At 41.2% G+C, this 22,780-nt stretch overlaps 1 protein-coding gene across 2 annotated transcripts in view; it reads left to right on the top strand.

The window, feature by feature from the left end:
* The window catches only part of CACNA1C (calcium voltage-gated channel subunit alpha1 C), a 492,824-nt gene that overhangs the window by 363,523 nt on the left and 106,521 nt on the right, over window positions 1–22,780 (top strand). For both annotated transcript variants that reach the window (XM_049822254.1, XM_049822255.1), the window contains exons 10-13: window positions 4,537–4,627; window positions 13,775–13,801; window positions 15,905–16,065; window positions 16,861–17,086. In XM_049822254.1, coding sequence (XP_049678211.1) covers window positions 4,537–4,627; window positions 13,775–13,801; window positions 15,905–16,065; window positions 16,861–17,086 — 505 coding nt within the window. The remainder of the gene's footprint in view (window positions 1–4,536; window positions 4,628–13,774; window positions 13,802–15,904; window positions 16,066–16,860; window positions 17,087–22,780) is intronic.

Below are 22,780 nucleotides of genomic sequence, written 5' to 3'. Positions count from 1 at the left end.
TTTATCAACCAGAGCGAATTATGGATGTGATGATAAATCCAAAGAAAAAGATTCCCATGAAAGCAAAGCCACCATGATTTGCTTCTGGAATAGGTACACTGGAACAGGTTGCTCAGAGAAGTTCTGGATGCACCAGTGTTCAAGGTCAGGTTGGACGGGGATTTAAACAACCTGAGCTAGTGACAGATGTCCCTGCCCATGGCAGAGGGGTTAGAACTAGATGATCTTTAAAGGTCCCTTCCAACCCAAACCGTTCCAGGATTCTGTGAAATATGTAATATCTTCTAGGGGACCTGTCCCTGTGTTGTTGTCAGTGGTTCACTGTACAGGTTTGGTTGATGCAAGCTGCCCACTCCGTGTATTCATTGCCCTGTTAGCTGGACTGCTGCTCCTGGTGTAGTCAGGCAAAGGCAAACGGCCTGAATGGAAATGCCTTCTCACTCCTTTGATAACCTGCTGTCACTTAGGATGGATAAGCGTGGGGACAGAGGTGTTCTCTACTGTCAACAAGTCAGCTATATACAGCATTGATATTTAGTTGTTTGACCTAATACTTTAAGGTATTAGGTGGGCAGTTGAATAGTATGCATGGGGATCGATCGCTGCCTTGCCCGTGCTGCAGTTTGGACACTGAAGTGCCTTCAGTGCAAAATATGTGGTAGATGGAAGATTTAATGGTCTGCTTGAAGGCCAGGAAGTGGGGAGGTGGGATCCCTCTATGCCTGGCAGAACGAAGCCCTCTGGGGATCTCTGGTTTGGTTACAAGCACTGAATTTTTTGAAGTTGACAGGGAACCACTCCTGTAAGACTGCATAAGTCACTGACACATGGCACAGGAGACAAGGCACCAGGATTTCCACTGCTAAGTCACTTTGTGCCCAGGTGGGAGGAAATCTACATTTGCCTCTTTCTTGCCTTTTTCTCAGCTCCCAAATTTACAGGGAGGAAGCGGCCACTGAGATGGCATAGTCTTGTATACCATGGTCCTAAACATAACTCTGGTCTGGACTAGAGCCCACCATTTAGAAAAAAACATCTCTTCCTGATTAAAACATTCCTGTGGTGGATTTACCACCAGCATTCTTGGTACATGGTTCCAGTAATTAATTACCCGGACTGCAAAAAATGCCTGCCTTGTTTCTAGAGTGGAGCCAGGGTGTGGGCACAAGGTCTGTGTCTCTGAGAACCGAGTCAGATAACAAAGCCATCTGGGCAGTGTTTGGTCTACTTCCTCTCATATTCAGGTCCAGTTTATACACAACTCTTCTGCAACATCTTCTGTTTTCAGGATTTGTTAACTGGCCTGAATAAACCTCACAGCATCTGCACACACGATTATCCCCTGATATTGAAGGGGATGTGAGGTGTCAGGTAAAGTAAGTGACTGCCCTGCTGAGAGCATACCACATTGGAGAATACAGTCCTAATCTCCCATCTGTCCTGACCTTTAACTTCTAGGCTGTCATTCCTCTAATACTTGATACCATCTTAATACTTTTTATTGTCCTTAACAATTTCCATCAGTGCAGTGTAATAAATGCCTGTGAGCTAGTGCCAGCAAGCTAGCCTGAATCACAGGGGTCTCTTCAGCCCGTGTGCCACTGCACCTGCATCCCTCGCTTTACTTCAATCTGGCTTTTTGCAACAGTAAGATTAGGGAAGTGCCAAGTACGCTCTAAGATGTCTCTATGCGTGCACCTTTGATCTGCATGGGCTGAGGAGCTCTGTGCACAACAGGCAGAGGATCAACATTAAGTAATGCCATGAAAAGCCATGCAGCAGGAGGGCATCAGAGAGTGAATGCTACATGTAACCTCAAATGGAGATCATGAGACATAGTCTAGGGGTATCCTAGTTTGGGGAAGGCAGTATACGTGTGAGTGCTGGGTGAAGGTTGTTAATCTCTAGAGATGGGGAAGAACAGAGAAATGTGATTACCCCAACAACTTTCCTTTAGCAGCTCGGACAATTTTGAAAGAGTTTCTAGATGTTGGAGCCGTTTAGGAAGAAAGCCAAGGAACCTCATTCAAAAATAGGCTAGTCCAGATTCTTACCCTAAGGGTCAGGGGATAACCTAGGGACACATTGTGATTGCCTTAGTCTCATCAATTTCAATAGGTCAGCCAGTCAAACAAGAAGAGTTTTGCCATTGACATCAATGGAAAAAAGGATTTGACCCATAAACTTAAATTCAGCAGCTTCGTGTTCTCAGAAGCCAGATACAAAAAAGAGCAGAAGGCAAGGAAGTGTTATTCTCTGAAGATCTGTTATGATATTTCATACTTCCGTATACCTTTGTTTTTCATTTTGTACTTTTAATTCACATGATGAAGTTTTCAGACAGAAGTGGATGTCATGTGTAAGCTGAGTTCCTTGTTTTTTTCTTTTGCCTGTCACTGGCTGCATGTTCTCTATTGATGTCTTGTTCCTGGTACTTGACACTGACCATCTTGTCTGTGAAAGGAAGCACTCCAGCTGGCTTGCCTGATAAGAAGAAAGGAAAGTTTGCTTGGTTTAGTCACTCCACAGAAACCCATGGTAATGTTCCACTGCACTCTGTGTCCACACCGCGTGTATCCCTGTATGTGTATGTCTATATATCTCTATACAGACTGACATATAATACAGCTTTGTGTATTTCTGCATGTGCGTGCCTTGCTTTTTCTATTGCTTGTGCAGTGTCCTCTTCATGCACTCAAGCTAATAAGCTGCTCTGCAAATCAATCTCTTGCTAATGTCTTCCAAATTGTTTTCCATTTGCAAATAAGCTCAAATACGTCTTGAAAGTGCTTTACCTCATCTCCAAAGATGACTTGCGAAATATCAATGTTTGGGGTTTTTTCCTGAAGAGCTTGGTCTGGACCGAAGATTTTAATTATGAATGTCGGTTTTTCCTACAGCTTACTTGACTGTTTCATGTACATCAAAATATGAATTCAGTTGATTCCTTAATTTGTCTTTCCAAATAGGCAAGATTGTTAAAACATCTAGTCTTCATAAAGGAACAGGCACCGTTAGAGTACAATATTTCATTCTTATGTCAAGAGTGCTAAAGAGTTTCATGTGGTCCTTAGAACACAGCACAAGAACTTTAGATTTCCTAGGGCATGTGTTGTAGGCATGTGAATTGTTGGGGTGGGATGAAGGAAAGATAGTTCATTTTGAGGGACATTTCTACCATAATGTTTTCAAAGCAGCCACCCATGACCTCTTTGGACGAACCTTCTGATATTTTTCTAGCCTTTGAAAGAAGACCTGGTACCATGGCCCATTAATCATCTGTCCAATTGAAATGCAGAACCTATTTTTTCTACATTGCCTCCTTTTACTCCAAGGACCCACAAATAGATATGTTCTTAGTATTGAGTAATATATTCTTAAAGGCTATTGGAAAGCTCTCTAACAGCTAATAGTGCATGCTCTCAAGTTTCATCTGGGATATATATCCAACTGCTAATACAGGTCATGTTCTGAAGTTCTACCAGGCATCTGAGAGACCTGTTTAACTCCTCCATCACTCAGTTTTAAGTATCATTTTTTCTTTTGTTTTGTGTATTTGAAAAGCGGGGAGGAGGGAAGAGGACATCTATTGGATCCTATCCATTACCCTAACTTATATTGAATGATTATGTATTAAGGACTTATTAGAGCTCATATAGGAGCTGGGAGCACCTGGTGGAATGGAAATGGTGATTATTGGTTTTTTTATGACCTGTAGAAGCAAATAAAATATTGAGGTTTGATAAAAGAATATGTGACAGGTCCTTGGATCCAGATGAAATAGGTTCACAGCTAAGGTTGCTTTCATTTGATGTTTGTTCCATGATACTTCTGTAAAAGCCTAGGAGATTCTGTTCAGTTCTTAGATGGTCAGTGTCAACATAAAACCTCCACCATAGTCCATATTCATTAGCTCCTTTGTTGCTAATATCTGAATGGGTCAGAGTCTCTGAATTCCCCTCTTATCGCTATAGGTCCAGTTTATAAGTGTAAGGTTGAAACATATGAACAATTAGTGTATGACAAATGAGCAGTCGGTATTATTTATGTGGTACTTGCTATCAGGCTAACAGAAGCCATTGTCTGAATGCATGTCAATCTGGTACTTTGTATTCTAATCATCACACAAAAGATTGGGGAGGGCAGAGAGGTGGTTGGGCTGGTGCAAGTAAAGGGGCATTTTTTTAAAGTGTTCCATTGGATCAAACAAAAGCTTCTTGTTGGCTTTGCCAGGTTCTCTAATTTTCAATGGTTGTCATTCATAAGATTTCCAGGAACTGACTCTGAAAGAAAGAGAGCAGCTGCTTCTTCACTTTTCTTTAGCATTTGAGTAACCTGTGTATGTTCCTGAAGTCTACCTGCCCAACCTGGCCTGTGCAGGAAGGCACTAGACTTGCTAAGCAAGTTGCTTAATCCTCAGGAGCTGCAGCTGAGGGTCTTTTCATTAAAGCAGTTCCTTCACTCACGTGATTCATCAATAGATGTGCCAGGTTCTAATGGCAAACCCTCTCTTTTTCTTCCCTTTGACTCTTACAGTGAGCATGCCCACCAGCGAGACCGAGTCCGTGAACACAGACAATGTCCCTGGAGCAGATATTGAAGGCGAAAACTGCGGTGCTAGGCTAGCGTGAGTACATATGCACAGATATATGTATGGAGGGGTTGGATTGAGCTTGGTGGGTTAAAGCCAGGGCAAAAGTCAGGCTTTTTAAGGGGAAGAAAACTCCACAGTGGGTGAAAGGAGAGGGTGCAGAAGATCTATTGATCCTGGTTCTTATCTTAATTGCAATGTAAACTCACTCTGGACATTAGTGGAGAGCCTCTGGGTTTACATAGATGTAAATAAAGCACAGAATGCCCAGGATAAGCAGATCTGGTTTTGCATAATAACTAAAAGAAGAACTCATAGATAACAGTGGTCTTATTTTAAAATTCCTCTTTGGTGATAGATAATCAAATCCAGTATAAGTGGACCAAAAAGTGGAAATGATAGGTCTATTTTAATTTCTCTAATGATTCTTGTACACTTTACGGTGTCTTGTAATAGAAACACATGGATGATATGTCCCATCCTGCAGCCTGAATTATACTCTTAAAATACTGAACACAATACTCTACTAACAAAGAAATGCATCAGTTAGGAGGGAGTAATGCCTCCTTGAAATTGCACCATTGTAGTTAACGGAGATGCTCAAGAATGTATGAGATGGCACTTATGGAATACCATATTATAGGGTATATTTTTTAGCATCAAAAGATGATAAAGAGAGCAACAATCGGCAAGAGGAGTCCTGTCTTCCTTTTTGCTTGACTTGGAAAGAATGGACTTTATGCTGGGGGGGAATACGTTAATGCCTCCAAATTTCCTTGAAAAATGGGCTAAACATATCAGGGCTATAGCTTGTACCATGCTGGAGTATTTTGAGGTTCTGTCCTGTCTTTGGGCATACCTTGAGCCCTTCAGTGTTCGTCAAATGCTCATCATAAGTACATAAGAAATGCTCTGTTTTGGCAGACCTGTGGTCCAGCTGGCCCAATGTTCAGGTCATGACAGTGACAGGAGGGCAAGTATGCAAGCCAGGCCATTTCCTACTTTCCAGTCCCCTTTTACTGCTCCCAAATTCATGCTTATTGGATTAGAGATGTTAGAGGGCACACTTCTGCTTTTTGCTGTTAGTGGTCATTTATGGACCTGTCATCCCATGGATTTGTCTGAACCCACTAAGGCTGTCTGCCCTCACAATCTCCTGTGGCAACAAGTTTCGGAAGTTCACTACCTGCTGTGTAGACAAGTACTTTCTCATATCCGTTTTAAGCTGATCTACTACTACTTTCAGTCAATGTCCTCTCCTTCTAATACTGTGAGATTTGGTGATCAACAGTTCCATATTCAGCTTATCTATCACTTTCATGACTTTGTAAATGTTGATTGTATCTCCCACACACACCCTTGGCCATCTCCTCTGCAAACTGAAGAGGAGGAGATCTTATCTGCATTACAAGATGTGATATGTGGAATATGTTGTAAATTCAATCTGCTTTCCTGTGTCAGCCAGCAACTTACAAACGCCAGGAGAAATTATTTGTGATAGCTTTCCTTCACCTGCCTGCTGTTGCCTACGTGCTGAGTCTTTTAGTTTAGATTATGAACTCTTTTCTGAAGGAACCAGGCTGGATCTATTCATGGTCCTGAGGCAGTTGTAGCCCTTCCTTTAGCACCCCACCAACTTGCTTGTGCTCTTGTCGCATTATAGGAAGCAGCAGCTGGATATGTGACCACTTCTTCCAGCTGGATCCAATTTGGAGAACCATCTCTATTCTGCAGTTATGGTTCCCAACACAATGGATTCCCTGGTGCTACACAGTGCCAACAATAGCAACTGTTACTATAAAGTTGCATACATTTTTAATATTATAGCTTGCATTCATTTAATGTCCTTAATCCCAAAGGATCCTAAGGCACTTTATGAACTGTAAAGGCAGGGATTGTTTTCACAGCATTAGAGTTCAGCCACCTTCAGGGTAAAATGTGACAGGTGTTTAAAAACAAAGGGCACAAGTGTGTTAGAAGATGTGTGAGGGATAGCTTGTTTTGCACTGAAACTGCATTGGAAATTTTGGCAAGCAGAACATAATTATCTTAGCTGTAATGTGGCCAGGAGAGCTGAAGTTAAACCCGACCCTAAATGTAATCATGACTTAGAATGGAGTTTACTTAAAATGGCCCAATGTTCCCCCATAAGAATGGCAGTAGTGTGGTCTGACATGGTGATCACTATACTCCTAGCGTTAGGAGAAGGGATGGCCACGTCCAACACATTTTTTGGGGAAAAAGACATAGGGAAATTACAGGAAAACAGAGCTTCATTTCTTCTTCCCACATTGTAAATGTTAAAACAGGGCCCGAAATTTCACCAGAGCAGGACATGTAAGATTTGGGGAGATAAAGAGTTTCCTTGCCACTTTCCACTTCATTTGAAAATGGGTGATGTATAGTAAGGGAATTGAAGTCTGGTATTGAGAGGCGGGTTTTTACCCCTTACCCAAGGACAGTTAGGATCCTCAAGGCCTCACTCAGATTGCTTTTCATCTCTGAGATGGATAGGCTCCTTCATCCAGGAAAATGAATGGCTGTATCATTGTATTTGAAATTCTGGAGTGAGACACAAATTTTGCCAATGGTTCCTGCTTTTGTAAAATGTTTGTTTCAAACTTGTGGAGCTGCAAATTCCTTAGTTATGGGTAAATTCAGATCTGCCTTTGATTCTGTGGCTTGGAATCCTTTCTAGTTTGTTTTGTTACTGCATCACACACTCAGGCAGCTTTCCTGGTTTCTAGAAGTATTAAGTCCTCTTCTTTTCAGTGAGCCCTAATTGAAACCCCCCATAGGCCAACATTCCTGCCGGAACATACAAAATGTAAGCAAGAATTTATTTGAATGAGTATTTTATTTTATTGAAACCTGACTAAGAGAATCAGAATTTGGCCCAGTGTTCAGGAATAGAGATAATTCATGTGGGAAGTCAGTTGAGCTTTTCAAATAAGTTCCTCAGCTAGTACTAGTGACTTTGAGTAAACATTAATAATTATAGTCATGCCATCCTGATTTACTCTAGTTGAAGATTAGACCCAGACTTTTGAGCAGTCATCTGCCCTCCAGATTTTGTTTTTACAGTTGAAATGGCTAAACAAGTTTTTTGTTTGATTGTTGAGTTTCAGATGAGTCTTCATTTTTACCAGCCAGCTAAAATCACCTAGTGGCCAGGAGTCCCCATTGCCTAGCTATACACATTTTTTCTCAGAGGGCAGAGGCTGCGCTGGGCAAGCTGCAATCAGACATGGCTGAAGCAACAGGGAGATTGCAAGTCAAAGCTAATGTATTTATTTATTTAGTGGCATCAGACTGCTAGGGCATTTAACCACCCCAGCACCACCACCATGGTTACAGGCTGAGCTAGCCATCAGAATGCGCTCATGATAAAAGGAAAAAAGGTACCCAGGAGACTGAAAGAAAAAGCATTTTTATTGAATATAACTTAGAATTACTGGTTGTTCTTTCTGTTCTTATAAAAAGCTGTAGAGCTTTGAAAGGCTGAACCTGTGAATGACAGAAAGATCTGCTTGAGAAGCCAGGCTCAAGCGTGCCTTTTGGAAAAGGAGATCTTCCCTGACAGCCTTTCTCAGCTCCACAGAGACATATGCTATGTGAGATCAGGAGAGTACCTCTCAAACACAAGCTATCTCCTACTGATGAATTGTCTCAAAGAAGCTTTTATTTCTATAGTATCCATACTATAGAAACTGCCTTCATCAGCTGTGCTGTCTGGAGCAATGCCAGTCTTCAAACCAGCAGAAGGAGTTTCAGGAAGAATCTAACATCTAATATCTCTTTGCTTATTGTGTAAATCCAGTTTCTTAGAACTAAAACAAACACACACACACATTCATATTCATTCCTGGTGTAATTCTGATGCCATCAGGAGAGCTGTGGCAGGGAGTAATTCCCTTCCTAAGATGGGTGTTAGCTTTTTCAGGCATCTGAATTTGAAAAAGGTTTTGTACGGTTCCACAGGACATTGAAAAGCATCCCACAACTTCCACAGTATATCATCCCTGTCATGGTATTGCCTTGTACTGCCCTGACATCTGCCCTGCAGTAGAGAAACAACAGCTTTTATCCTCAAGGACAACATTTGAAAGCGGAACATCTTACTTCTGATGGGTCACAGCTTTAATAACCTGTTGCCTCTGGGTACAAAGAAACATGTTTCCTCTGCAGCAAGTATCAGTGGGATAAACGCAGCATAGGAGCAATGGGTTTCTATTTCAGGATAGCCTTATACCCAGGACTTCCCAATAGCAAGTAATTTCCCTGAGCCTCTGTGGTTACTGCTGTGCAGGACATAGATTCCTGAGGACGGGCTATTGCTCATAATCAGTAGTAATCTGTTCTGTGCGGGATGTCAGCATATATAATCTTCCAATACCACCAGAATGTTAATTTTCTAGTACAACCATACAGAATCTGGAGTGCCACAATAGAGCTTGCTTCTATACATATGTATTAGCTTAAAAAAAAGACCTTTGTGGAAGTTAATGTTCCATAGAGCCTCAATAGAAAAAAGAAGCACTTGAGCTCAAAGGGAAAGAGAGCTTAAAATTATCTGCTTTCATTGAAACAATAAGCCACTTGGCATTTTCACCTTGGCCAGGATTTCTATACCTTTGGGGGGGACAGTTCAATTGCTTTTCCACCAAAGAGGGTTAAAACAATAAAACAGGATAAAACAAAAAGAACAACCTACACTAGCTTTCCAACTGAAAACCATGTGTCCTGAAAATATTATGAACAATGGAAGCTTTCCCTGGCAGCTGAACTATCAATGATTTTCCCTTGGTGCTTTGCTGGCTGGGAAAATAATTCCTATGCAGTTCTTGCAATAATCAGCGTAGGAGGTAGTGGTAAAGGCAAAAGCGTCAGTTTGCTTGCAGGTTTGCTATAGCTGCTGGTTTTCACCTAATGAGAAGATAGCCTCCTTCTGTGAGGACCAAAGTCCCCATCACATCAGAAGCAGTAGTAAGAAAAGTCTGCCCAAAGCTCTGAAACCACTGCTGACTTCAGCAGGAAAACACACAGGATCAACCCTTACGTGTCAGGCTCAGCTACTGCTCTCCAATTTATTATGAGCAAGGTGGTTTTGATATTCACAGTCAGCTCTAGATATGTGTCTAAAGGACAATAGCATGACCTTGTGGAGGAGGAATTATCTTCCTACTTCAGGTTCTGTGACAGGCCTTGCTTCTGACTTGCCACAGGGAAAGTAAGAATATTCACTAAATGCTGAAGTGCTGGCCTATTTTCCCAGCCTGTAAGAAAGCCTGTTGAGTAGCAAACCAGCTCAATTTTAAGCTAGACAGATCCAGTTTTCTTAAGGATGTTCCACAGATTCTTACTGCCGCTGGTCAACAACCACCTCACTCTTAAAACCAGCATCGCTCCCATCAGGTTGGCATGCTTTCTAGTGCTTCTGCAAGAAGGGCAAAAATGTAAAAAAAGAGGAGAGGCATCGCTGTGTGGACTCTGCTGAATTCAGTGATTGCCTCAGCAGGAGGATCTTAGTCCACAGACATCAGAACGCAAGTTATCAAGGGTCAGTCATATGTTCTGTTTTGCTGGAAGCTTTTAATTAACGGTCAGAAATAAGAAATGGTCATTGCATGTTCCTGTACAACTCCCCAGTGTTAACTGCATTGTACAGGGGATAGCAGGCAGAAGGATGGAGGCCCATTGCTTCAGTGTGAATCGCAGAGGCATAGCTGAGGGTAGAACTTAGCCCTAACACTTTATTAGGCTGAGAGATTATCAGGTATGCAGCATGCATTCCTGAAAATGTCATGTCACTATATGCTTTTGTCCCAGTAATATGTGGAAAAAGAACCCAAGGGTGGGCATCTTCTGTTCAGGGATGCCAGCATCCTGACTAGAAGCAATGAAATGTCATCAGCAGGAATAGAGAGAGGAAAAAATGTTGTGCCACTTGACCAGTAACTGCATGAATGCACCATATTGCACCAAAACAGAATCAATATCACACCAGGACTGTATTCTCAGTTCTAAAATCTGTAAGATATGCACAGTGCAGTTCTTTGGATGTTCCCCAAAACTGTGTATAACCTAGAGGCATAGTAAGTAAATTTCTGTGTTACTGCTTTTGTGAGAGCTTTTACGAGTATCCAAGGGCTTTTTTAAGTTCTCATGAAGATGGTTACCTATAGGTAGGATCATATGGTGTAGAAGTAGTTGTGACACACGTGCCAGATAATTTTCATCATCATGTTTAGTTATTTCTACACCCAGAAAACAACTGTAACATGGACTTTGTGTCATGCTTGGAGACCTAAAAGATTTTTCCAGAATTGTTTGTTGTGTGTACAGTTACACAAAACCCTTAATCCCTGTTATACAAGAGTGTCATATCCTTCACAAGTGCATAGTTTCTCTCCTCTGGTGTCCACTATGAATAGAGGAATGTGGCATATCTCACTACATTTAAATTACACTGATTATCCTGAGTTTATGTTGATAAAATCTTTACATTTCACTGTCTTATCTGTATGTGGTACATAACTATGTAAGGTTAGAAGAGGTTTAGAGAATTTAAAAGATAGCTAGTCAAACAGTAGAGGTCTGATCTTTGTGTTTGTCTTTATAAAAGATAATCTGAGTTACATGGTTCCTATGATAAAAACACTCAGTAGTGATCTGAAATGGTTTTTATATAGACTCCTATACCATGATTTTAAACAATAGTTCTCAAGACATTCCAGTGCTGGACACAGTTGGGGTCACTCTCTCCCAATGACATAAAGCTCCCAGGATAACAGGGATGCAAGAGATCCATGTTTAAACTCAGCAGAGAATCTGGTCCACCCTGAACCCCTGGCAACTGCCAGTTTGGAGTGCCAGAAAGAGGCCATGACAAGGCTTCAAATCCAGACTATTTGACAGCCCCTACTGACACCATAAAAGCATTTTTTTATATGACATAGTTAACCCTGGTTCTGAAAGACAAAAGATTCTTGATCATAAGGGTCATTTGAAAAATGTGGTTCAGATTTGGGCATAATGTTTTCAGAATCAGTTATTGTACCGTTTGTGTTTCCAAAATTCCATTTCACTCTTGGATTCTGCCTCTAAATATATATCTCTTCCTCCTTCCTTGTCCTGTTCTATATATATAGCACACCCACATGTGATAAAGCCTTCTGCCATAGCACTAAGACAAGGGGGGGGGGGGGGGGGGGGGGAAGGCTGTAGCTAACCTGTGGGAGCACTGAATGCACTTGGCTGCTGCTCATAATGCTCCAAAGATATAATTATCACATGCGTATGAGTACTACACCTGCCACATCTCTTTTGCTCAAATAAATGAAAGATTCCTTAAATGCCACACAACTCCCTTACTGGGAAACCATTAGCCAGAGAGGTCACCAGAGGGCTTCACGCTCCCTGTCCTTCACCTTCCACCAGGCAGGTTCCCCATGACATCTCTCTTTTCCTCTCCCCCCACAGCCGTTTCTTATGAAAGTCCTCGCCCTCTCCTTTTCAGTGCCCAGCTTTCTCCTTCACTGTGACTTTTGTTTCTTTTCTTTCCCCTGTCTTTGTCTGAGTCTTCTTCCCTGTTGCCTGTAACCCTGATCCATTACAGTTTGTAGGTAGCAAGAATTCTCAGTGTGAAGTTGGGATAGCTTTAACATTAAGGATGTGCTTTGTAGGTGCTTCACTCGTCATCCCTGTTAAAGCTTGCTTTGTCTCTGCAGCATAATTTAGCATTCTGTTCAGCCAGTGCCTTATTTCTTCTTTATCAAAAGAGTTCTTGCTTGTGTCTGTAACCACACTGCTGCCTAGTATGTGGCCTAGACAAGCTGCCTGTGACACAGCAGGAATGATATATTCAGTGCAAAGTCTTTTTTTTTTTTGGCTTGGACCATCTGCTGGTGAAATGTTCCTATCACTAAAATCTCTTCCACATAAGAAAACTGACCCATCACTGATTACTTGTCAGTGACTGATGTCCTCGAACAGGGATATGACCATTTTTAAGGCTGCTACAGAAAGTAGTGTTAGATGCTTTGAGAATTACTTTGTCCCCTGTCTACTAACAGTGAATCCATTTTTAAGCCAGTACAGCAAGACCTTTGCTGACTGTTGTCAACAATGAATCACTTTCCTATCATAGAGGGAACCTTAAGAAATGCTTCAACCCAGCAGAAATATCTTGTTCGTAGTCACTCCCCAGATTCTCATTTCTTCTGTTATTGGTAGTGGATTTTGCAGCTTCCTAAATCACCTCTGACTCATGTCATTGCATCCACATAACTTTATTTCTCTCTGTGCACCATTACGTAGGTACCAAAAGACAGCCAAAGAGTTCAAAGGCCTTACAGGACATGTGTCAAGCAGAGCAAGGTAGTGGTTAGAGAACTGGGGTCTATCTCTAGTTTTGCCTATGACTTCTCATAAAAGGCTAATGAGATTACTTAGGTGGATAAATCCAAGTGCATGGAATTAGATATTTAAACACGTATATAGTGGGAACATGGCCAAATTTTCAGGAATGCTTAATTCCCCAAATTTAATTGATAGCAACAGAATCCATTATTGTTCAGACCCTTTTGAATTCAAACCAATTTACATAGATAACAAAGACAAATAAGTGTTAGTATCTACATGTGAAAATATCCACCATGCACTGTTTTTCCTTCAATTGCTGGAAAAAAAGAAAGGATTATTTTCCCCATGGTTTCATAATGTGCTTATATATCCTGAAGTGACAGGTGATGTGTGAAAGCAACAAGTCTGTCTGTGTAAAGTCATACATATTTTAATATAAGAAAAAAACCTAGTGACTAAAAGAAAAAAAGAGTCATACTTGAAAAATAAATTTGGTAGCAGATGTAGAGTGCTCCTAGCATTAGGCCAGCCTTTTACCCAAAAGAAAAGCTAGTTCACTGATGTCTGTAGGTGGTGGAATCCCATCAATGCATGACTCCTGCTTCATGACTCCCACCAAAAAACAAGATTTGTATATCAGGGAATTCTAGCTATGCCCAGTGCCTACATTGACTTACAGGGGAGGGGATTCAAGAGGAAAACAGCATCCATTAAGAAATTAATTGAGCTTAACTTTGTTTCTTTCTATTGCTATTTTCATAAAAGCCTGGGAGGTATGGGACAGCTTCAGAGACTTTAATGGCAATTCTTATCTTTCAGGCATCGGATCTCAAAATCAAAGTTTAGGTAAGTAAAACTGACTTTCGCTTTTCCTCCTTTCTACTGGTTTTTTTCTTTACTTTGTGAAGTGGCTTACTCCTGCAGCTATGGGACACAGTGGTGATTCTAGGAGATACTGCCAAACTTTTCAGATTTTAGTCAGTCACCTACCAAAAATCAAGATCCTTTTTCTTAGTTTCATACTGAAATAAGGCACAGGGACTACTGACAATATTTCACTCAGAAGTACCTATCTGATTGCTACCTGCATATCTTGAGCCATAAAATACAAAAGCAGAAGAAAAAAAAAGTTCAACCACATAATTATACTACAGCCATTAACATCAACCCTGTCAGTTCAAGGTTCTCTTTCCTACACTTTGTTGCACTACTCTGCTTTACTTGATTGTAAATCTTTCAACTGATGAGGTTTGCATCTTATTTGTGAAATTCTCCCTTTTGCCATGGGACATGTGGAGTAATCTGGCAGTATTTGTTTCTCTGTTGACTTAAAGCTTGTGAATATGTGAAGCAATTCCCAGGTGGTCATCTATGGGTTTCGACTGGAAAGGCTGAACGAACTCATGGAACTTGGTTGTTGAGGTCCCAGTCCGTTTCTAGTTCTTCAGTAGGAACCCAGCTGCCTCCATAACTCTGAATTCAAAGTCAATTTTATAAAAAAACTAAATTAATTTTCAGAATGACTGGAGCAAGTGAGCAACTCTGTCCTTCAGCTTACCTAAATAATGAACAGTAATGTAAATTCAGGAATGCACATATGCGTACAGACTGCCTATACACATCCCTGTGCAGAGTTGCATACATGATCACATTCCTACAATCGGTGGATTTATTTGTATGTAGGTATAAGCACAAAAAACCACTTGTATCATCACATGGTCACATGCATGCACGTTTGTGCACAAGTACAAACAAAAGTGTGTGGGATTGCTAATGATTTAACAGCAACATGAATGTCTATGTGGTGTGTCCATTTTGAAAGTTGGGAAGATCATTTCTTGTCCCAAAACCGCTACAAAACACACAACCCTTATTAAATGTCTGTGCTAGCTCGACTGAGTGCCTTTATAAATCGCATAGCTATAAATCGCATAGCTAAACCAGCCTGGGTTTGATTACCTGTTAAAATGTTGTTGCAAAATTCTTGGCCAGTGTGCCTGGCTTTAGCTCATATAGGTGCTGAACCCTGACCTTACAGCCATAGTTTATCACTGGAAATAATGCACAAGAAAAGACTAGCCAAGAAAAGTTCTCTCTTCCTGTAACGTTGTATGTGTGTGTGTCTCTTTAGAGACGCATGCACACACATATGTATGTAATATCTATATAAAACTATTAGATTTATTATACAGTAGCAAGTGTTGCCTGGAAACTGGTTGCTATGCAAGTTAAATTCTGAAGAGTAGGAGGTGTGTAATTAGCTTTAAATATCTTCTGTGGTTAGTAATTACCCTCTGAAATCAGTGACACAAGGGGATATGTTCATGGAAGGCAAACTTTAAAAGGTCTGTTGCTTCGCAAATGGTATCCTTAGTTCCAGGCATGAAGGTGAGATGCTGAGGTTCCCTAAGTTTTGTTTTTCTGTTCAGAGTTAGCGCTCATATTGGGCTTGCTCCTGAACATCGCTGAATGTTGGAAATGTTCCATGTTTTTTATTTGACCTCACATCACCAAGGACTTAATACAAAGGTCCATGGTATATAGTAGGTATCTTTTCATTGACTATCCTGAGGCTGGGCAAGGTCCCATTGCAGGCCACAAGCATTAAATACAAGAAGAATAATTATTTTTGTAGGAACTGGGCTAAAAAAACTGTCAGGGTAGCTGCGATGGATGTCTTCATCAGATTAAGACATTGCTTGAAGAGGTTTGTTCACCCCTGAATGTTGCAAATTGGCTTAAGACTAACTTTATTCCTATAGCTAAAGGAAGGATGATCACAACTGTTGAGTCAGATGAGAATGAGAGAACATTTCTCAGGGTGAACTTTAAAGTTATTCTCTACCACTCTTGAACAATAAATCAAGACTAGAGTCTCTCTTGACAGAGATTTGCAATAGCCTAAGGATCCCTATCTGAAAAGTAGTTTACCTTTTCCAATTTTTCAAGTCGCTACTGGCGCCGATGGAATCGATTCTGCAGAAGAAAGTGCCGTGCCGCTGTCAAGTCCAATGTTTTCTACTGGTTGGTGATCTTCCTTGTGTTTCTCAACACCCTCACCATTGCCTCTGAACACTACAACCAGCCCGACTGGCTCACAGAGGTCCAAGGTGAGGAGAAGCTGATGGCTCTGTTTATTGTAGTCAGTGTCAAAAAAGGGGGCTGAGGAAGGAGCTGATGCGTTAGACCACACAATGTAACAGGAGCACACACAGCTCCAAATAGTCCTCTGTCTGTGAAGGATCTTAATAACACAACAGAATATCTGCCTACAATGGGGGGAAGTTTCAGGGAAAATGTAAGTTCCTCATTTCCAGCCGAAGCAGTGTTCCACTGGGTGTATGTGAAATCAGGAGCTTATGCTAAATATATATTTGCAGCAACTGCATTTCCAATTTATGGATAGGTACTGGGAGCCACAGGTTCTCCAAGGTTTTCCCTGAAATGGCATTTATGATAAATTCTAGTTACCAGGGAGGTGATTTGTAAAGTTCTTCTGTCTGCAGAACAGTTGAATCCTTACTGAAGGTGAGAGCAGCTGAAAGGCTTAATTAAGCAACAGTAGGTAGCACAGCAGCTCTTCTATTCCCACTCTCATCTGCAGATGACAAATGTGATGGGAGGTTGTGCACAGGAAGGCATGTCCCTGCCATGGAGGTTGTGTGGTTGTGTAATACATCACAGCTGTACGTGCAATACATAAGAATAGCTGTAAGCTTATTTGTAAAACATTTCTGTGAATGAGATGCCCACACTTTTGAAGTCTATTCTTTGACCCAAGCTTATATGAAGTTAACCTTTCAGACTGATCCCAGAAGGGGTTTCTTATAGGCAAGGGCCGATGGTTAGCTGTGTTGACCTTTTGACTAAATTTCATTAATCTATTTCTGTTTGTTTTTCATAAGACACTGCCAATAAGGTGCTGCTAGCTCTTTTCACGGCAGAGATGCTGCTGAAGATGTACAGCCTTGGTCTCCAGGCCTATTTTGTGTCCCTCTTCAACCGCTTTGACTGTTTCATTGTATGTGGAGGAATCCTGGAAACAATTCTCGTTGAGACAAAGATCATGTCACCACTGGGCATTTCGGTGTTGAGATGTGTTCGACTCCTGAGAATATTTAAAATCACAAGGTACTTTTGTGCTTCTTTGGGAATGAAGGAGGGCTACTACTCAATGCATAACATATATAGGTGCAAGTCACATCCCTGGTTTTTTTACTTTTTGTACCACTAATTGGGTAGTGAGACTGCTAGGTTGACAGTCCTCATCCTCTGAAGTCTGTGGCAGGATGGGGAGGACTGTACAGACTGGATATCCCTGATGTGAGTGGTAAGGGTTGGTGAGGAGTCTGGCATAGGAGGCTGGACACACTTGATACCTTGCAGATTGTTCAACTGAAATCTGGAAGGATAATGTGAGCTGAGCTTGGGCTCTTATGGTTCCCTGCAAAAGACAAAGTGAAAACAAACCAGCAGATAGCCTTGTGATCTTTTCTGTTACTTTATGGTAACAGAGAGAAGCCTGAAAGACTGCTTTGAGCCAAAAAAACATTTGACTGAGGAGCCCATGCCAACTCCAATAGACTCAACAGTGGCCTGAGTGGGAGATAGTGTCAACACCAGCAGCTATAGGCAAAGGATGTTGCCAGCCCTTCTCCTTCAGAGAAGTCCGGTATGAAGCAGCAGCTTTATCAAGAAACCAGGCTTTTCCAGACTGCAGTGTCCCCTCTTTCCCCTTGTCCTTCTTTCTCCTCTCCCTCTGCATAAAGGCAGAGGGGTGTCAGTCACTGCTTTCTGCACACAGGTACCTCCAAAACACCGGCTTGGTTTGGCAGGAGGTTTTCAGCTTGAGGGTAGGTTGTAGAAGAGATCAGCTCCCAGCTTACCCAGATGGGAACTCTTGGAACAAATCTATCCAAGTGTTCACTCGAAGCAGCACAGGGTCTGCTTTTTCCCATGTGGGCACCAGTCAGCACCTTATAAAAAGCTTGACTGAGGTAGTGAAAGAGTGCGTTTTCTGCAAGCTCAGCTATGAAAATGTCCCTAGAATTGCTATAAACTCCCCCAAAGGAAATTTCTGACAAATTTGAGATAAAAAAACACTGTGCGTGAGAAAAACAAGACAAAAACTGGAAGACAGTCAAGATGGCAGAGCTGAGAGGCAGAAAAAACAACAGACTTGGACTTGTACATCATGCAAGATTTACCCTTAAAGCTTCTGAGCCTCCACTCTCTGGCAGTGTGGATGGTTTTCAGGGTCAGATGGCAGAGTCAGAAAATCAGTTTACAGTCTCAGAGAGAGATGCCAAAGCAAGCCTACAACTATTAAAAAAATAAAAAAAAGGTGGTCTGGACTTGTGATCGTAGAAGAGGGAAAAAAGTTCCAGCTAAAGAGTTTCCAGCAAGAAAGGCATCTTTGCCCTTTCAGAAATAGGGGGGGATCTCTGGTCTGGTGACTGTTTTTCCTGGATCTTTGGGTCTGAAAGCTATCATCACTGAGTCCCAGGCCTGGTTTCTGAGGAAACCAGTAGCTGTTTCAGGCATTGGGTAATCAGATACACTCAGGGCAACATACCAATAGCTATAAAAGCATAAACTTCAACATAGCATCCTGGAGAGGTCATTGTTTGTTCAAGACATTTCTCCATTCTTACACAAAATATATAATCTAGCTAAGAGAATTCTGTAATAGAAAGGCAAATGCTGAGAGAATATCATTAATACTTTAGGAAGCTTGAGCTATTGGAGTACTCAAATATTCCTAAAGCTTCTGGCAGAGGTGTAATGTTGGAACCAACCAGCAGTAAGACTAGTTTTATTTACCTTCATTCTGCAGCAGAACTAAAATACAATTTTTCATGGAAGCAAATGTTACCTGGAATGTCTCCTGCAATTTGTACATGGGTCTATGTGTAAAGCACAGAGCTGAGGAATAAGTCATAATGAATAATGTATTAATCGGATCTTGCTTTCTTTCCTGTTCCTAAAATATTGGCAAGTAGGTTGCAGTAGTCTTGGATTTATCTGTGCTTTTTAATTATTCATAATTTTCTTCATGATTTTTCCCCTCCATGGGTGAAGTTCACCCTCATGTGGAAGGCCCTAGCACAAGCCTCCAAAGCAGTATTTTAGGCCCACTCATGTCTTACTGCAGGAGAGAATATTCTGGAATTAAAGCAAAACTTTTACCTCTGATGTTCTCCAGTATAACACAATTTTTTCCATTGTTCACTCAGCTCTAAATACAGTGATGATTTATTGACAACATTATCAATACTGGTGGAATACACCACCTGAGTGCAATGATATTACAGAAGGATACAATCCTAGAAAGATGGGAAGGGTAGGAGGGATGATAGTGTAATGTTTTATGTCAAACATATATTCAAGAGCAGTGACATGGGGACATACAGTGGACATGAAAATAGTGATAAACAAGGGCATTAAAAAGGCACAAAGCAGGAGAATTACTCTGGTGAGAGTATATCAGTAGATAATCTTTATATATTTATATGGATTTTCCATGGTAAACACCAAGCACAAACAAATTCTGCGTGCGTCAAGATGATACACTTCTAGGAAAAACACAAATGCAGCTCCCTAATCTAATAGAAACAAATAAAGACACCATCAGATGAACAATGCATCATTTTAGAAACCACATTTAGAATTTCAAGAGCAAACATTCCTTCCAAAATTATAAATACTCTTCAGAATCATTTAGTCTTGTACATTAGACAAGCAGACAATATAACCTGTTTGTTTCATTCTCCCTAATTTTTACAGGGCTGTGCAAAAAATCTCTGTTTGCTATGAGAAAACAAATTATTTTCTCTTTATAAACAGTCCTTTACTGCTTTATGAATCCCTATATTTAGTCCTTTATACTTAAAAAATGAATCAATCTATTTGCAGCAGCATACTGAAATTTGATATTTTATACCTAATCCTGCCACTAGATAAGTCACTGTTAACTGTAGGAAGGAGAGAGAGGGCACCTTTTTTTTGTACCTGCTTTCGAAGTGGTTTTATATTGGATGAACGGTGTAGGAAGCTTTCCTACAATGAGACTGCCAGCTGTTGCTACTGTTTTAAGCTCTGCACCTGTGATTGCCAGTACCATAAAGACATAGTGAAAGGCAATGGAGAGGAGAGGGAAGAGAACAAAAGAACTCATTAAGTTCTAATCCACTTCTGCAAGTGATTTTTGTGTGAGATGTTGAACAAACCATTTAGCTTCTCTGCATCGTTCCTCCATTTTGAAGCAGGGATCATAATCACATCCTACTCACTGAGGTTTTGCAGTACCTCATTCACTAGCATCCTCATGGGTCTGAGATCTGCAAGTGGGAGATGTTAAGAAGCACATTCCTTTCCCTATAAGTCTGAGGCAGCAGCAGTGCTTCTCTTGTACCTCCCATTATATGCTGCCTGGTCCAAAATCTCTGATTCCATCCAGCAGTGCCATGAAATTTATTGTAACTGTTTTTTCTTTGTAGTATATTAACCAAAGAGGATGAAGTAGTGAGAGACTTTTTCTTTGTCTGGGCTTCAGCAATTCCTGACATAAAAGCCTTATGTTTCATTGAGTAACCCCAGATCTCATTTTGAGGGGGTGTTCATGTTAGTTCTGCAACCACCTAATGTGGCAGATGGTAACCTCAGGTCAGGCTTCTAGGATGCTAAGATAAGACAATTGTTATTTTCACATCCTAGTCAAGTCAAGCCTTCCTTATCCTCTCCCTTTTGCTTTTTCTCTTTTTTTTTTTCCCCCCTGATCGGTTTGTTTACTTTTCTAATGGTGCTGTATTTCTAGCTAGCACTCAGTACATAGATAAAACAGCACTGATCTTATCACCATGTCATCTCAGTTAATTGCTTTAAGTTTCATAGTTACATAAGAAACTGAATCTCAGGTACTGAGCCATTTGGAAGAAATGCAGGGCTGATGAAAGCCTGTGCAGTTGCACTCTGAGATAGCAAGGCATTTAAGCTTAAAGTCACTGAGACTATTCAGGTGTGTAACAGCTTCACTTTATGCCTTTTAAGGGCACTCCTAGAAAGACCTAGAAGATGTGTGTCCTGGGTGACATTGGAAGACTTAGAGAGATAATGGACCGCATCAGTTTCTGGTTTAAGAATGCTAAAGTCAGTTAGTTTCCGAGTTTCATCAGAAATGGATTTTTCCCTTTTCCTGTGTCACTTTCTCTTACTACCAAAGTGTGAAAGTATGTGAGCTGTAAGCATAAACGCAAATACAGCGAGCTGTTACATTGCACATTCAGTGCGGGTATTTGGTGGCACTGAGCCCACAGCTTCCATGCCCTTACCTTTGCTCTGTAGTTTTTCATTGCTCATCTCTTTAATTGCAGTTAAACTTTAAAGCATTCTAGTTTTCTCTGAAGTGCTGAAGCTGGGCTGGAGGGAAAACATCACAGTTCTCTTTGAAGCTCAGCCCTTGGAGATGAACCAGTTGCTGAACTTCAGAGGACATGGCAGTGTCCCTCTGCAGATCAGATTGCTAACCTTCATAAAGCGATTGGGTTGCTCAAACATTCCTGTCTTCCATGGGACAAGAAAAGTATTCTTTTCACACTGACACTTTAAAAATCTTAAATTAACTGGGATTTTAAGAACCCTTGTCTCTAATGACTACACTACCTTCAGAAAAAAATTGTACGTTGAAGGATCAGGCTTCCTCAAAGGAGTGAGAGCACTAGACATGTCTGCCATCCCTCTCAAGTGGAACTTTTGTCTCCAAGGAAAATATGGCTGGAAACTCAGAGTCCTCTAAGGAAAGAAAGGTTCAATGTTATGGGCTTTGGGAGAAGGGAGTGGAGAATGTTGGCCATGGTGGAACTCAAAGCATGGTGGTAGGCCACAAGAGATGGTGCTAGAAGGAAGACTTAGAGATCACAGGCAAACATTACTGGCTTGCTGACCTGTGACAGCTGTTGAAGCTTGCTAGTAATGTGCATTCAAAATGAAGTGATTGGAAGATGACAGCTAATCTTCAGCCCAGTCTGAAAGCGGACTCAAAACTGCACAAAAAAGAAGTGGTCATGACCAGCTAAGCCGTAGACTAGGAGTGGTCAAGCGGATGCAAGGCCAAAGTGGGAGTTGCTTCATGGGTGACGTGGTGGATTCTTTAGCAATTTTTTCTGAAGCCTTTTTCCAACACGTGGCTGCTCTGCAGGCTGGCAAAGAATGCAAGCAAACTGACACACTGCAGCAGAGTATGCTGCTCACATCTTTGAACCCTAAAGTGGGACCACAAGGGCAAGAAGATCCTTTCTGTGCATCATACATCAGTCTGATCTGAGCACAAGCCTGAATACTCTGGAAGAACAGGTCTTAGCTATCCTCCCTCTTGAATGAAGCCCTTCCAAAATGTTCTGCAGCCTATTTGAGGAAGTATAGTGAGTTTGATAGCAAAAAAAAAAAAAGCAGTGATGATGTGCTCTTCCAAGAGCGAAAGAAACTCTGGACTTTATGGATGTAGATCTGGAGTCTTTTTTAGGGTCCATGTAAAAGGACCTTTAATATCTTTCTCATTTCTTTCAATTCCAGAAAGCTTAGCAACTTCTATCTGTGAGTGAGCCCAAGCACATACTCACACACACCAGATTTTGGACAAGTTTGTATTTGCATCCAAACTGTTTCCCCATCTGCTCTTGTTAGTTATTACAGGCCATTCTCTGGAGTGAGGTATTCTGGCTGCCATAACATCTGTGAGTGTTGTAATGAGGTTGGTTAGAATGTAACTCACTGAAGCAGCAAGAACTAATCACCGTATATTGATAGAAGATTTGCAGAGCCTTAGAT

The sequence above is a fragment of the Accipiter gentilis genome, chromosome 18 (genome assembly GCF_929443795.1).
Source record: "Accipiter gentilis chromosome 18, bAccGen1.1, whole genome shotgun sequence".
Taxonomy (NCBI): Eukaryota; Metazoa; Chordata; class Aves; order Accipitriformes; family Accipitridae; genus Astur; species Astur gentilis.
The sequence above is the reverse complement of the archived record's forward strand: the minus strand, read 5'-3'. Positions and strand labels throughout refer to the sequence as shown.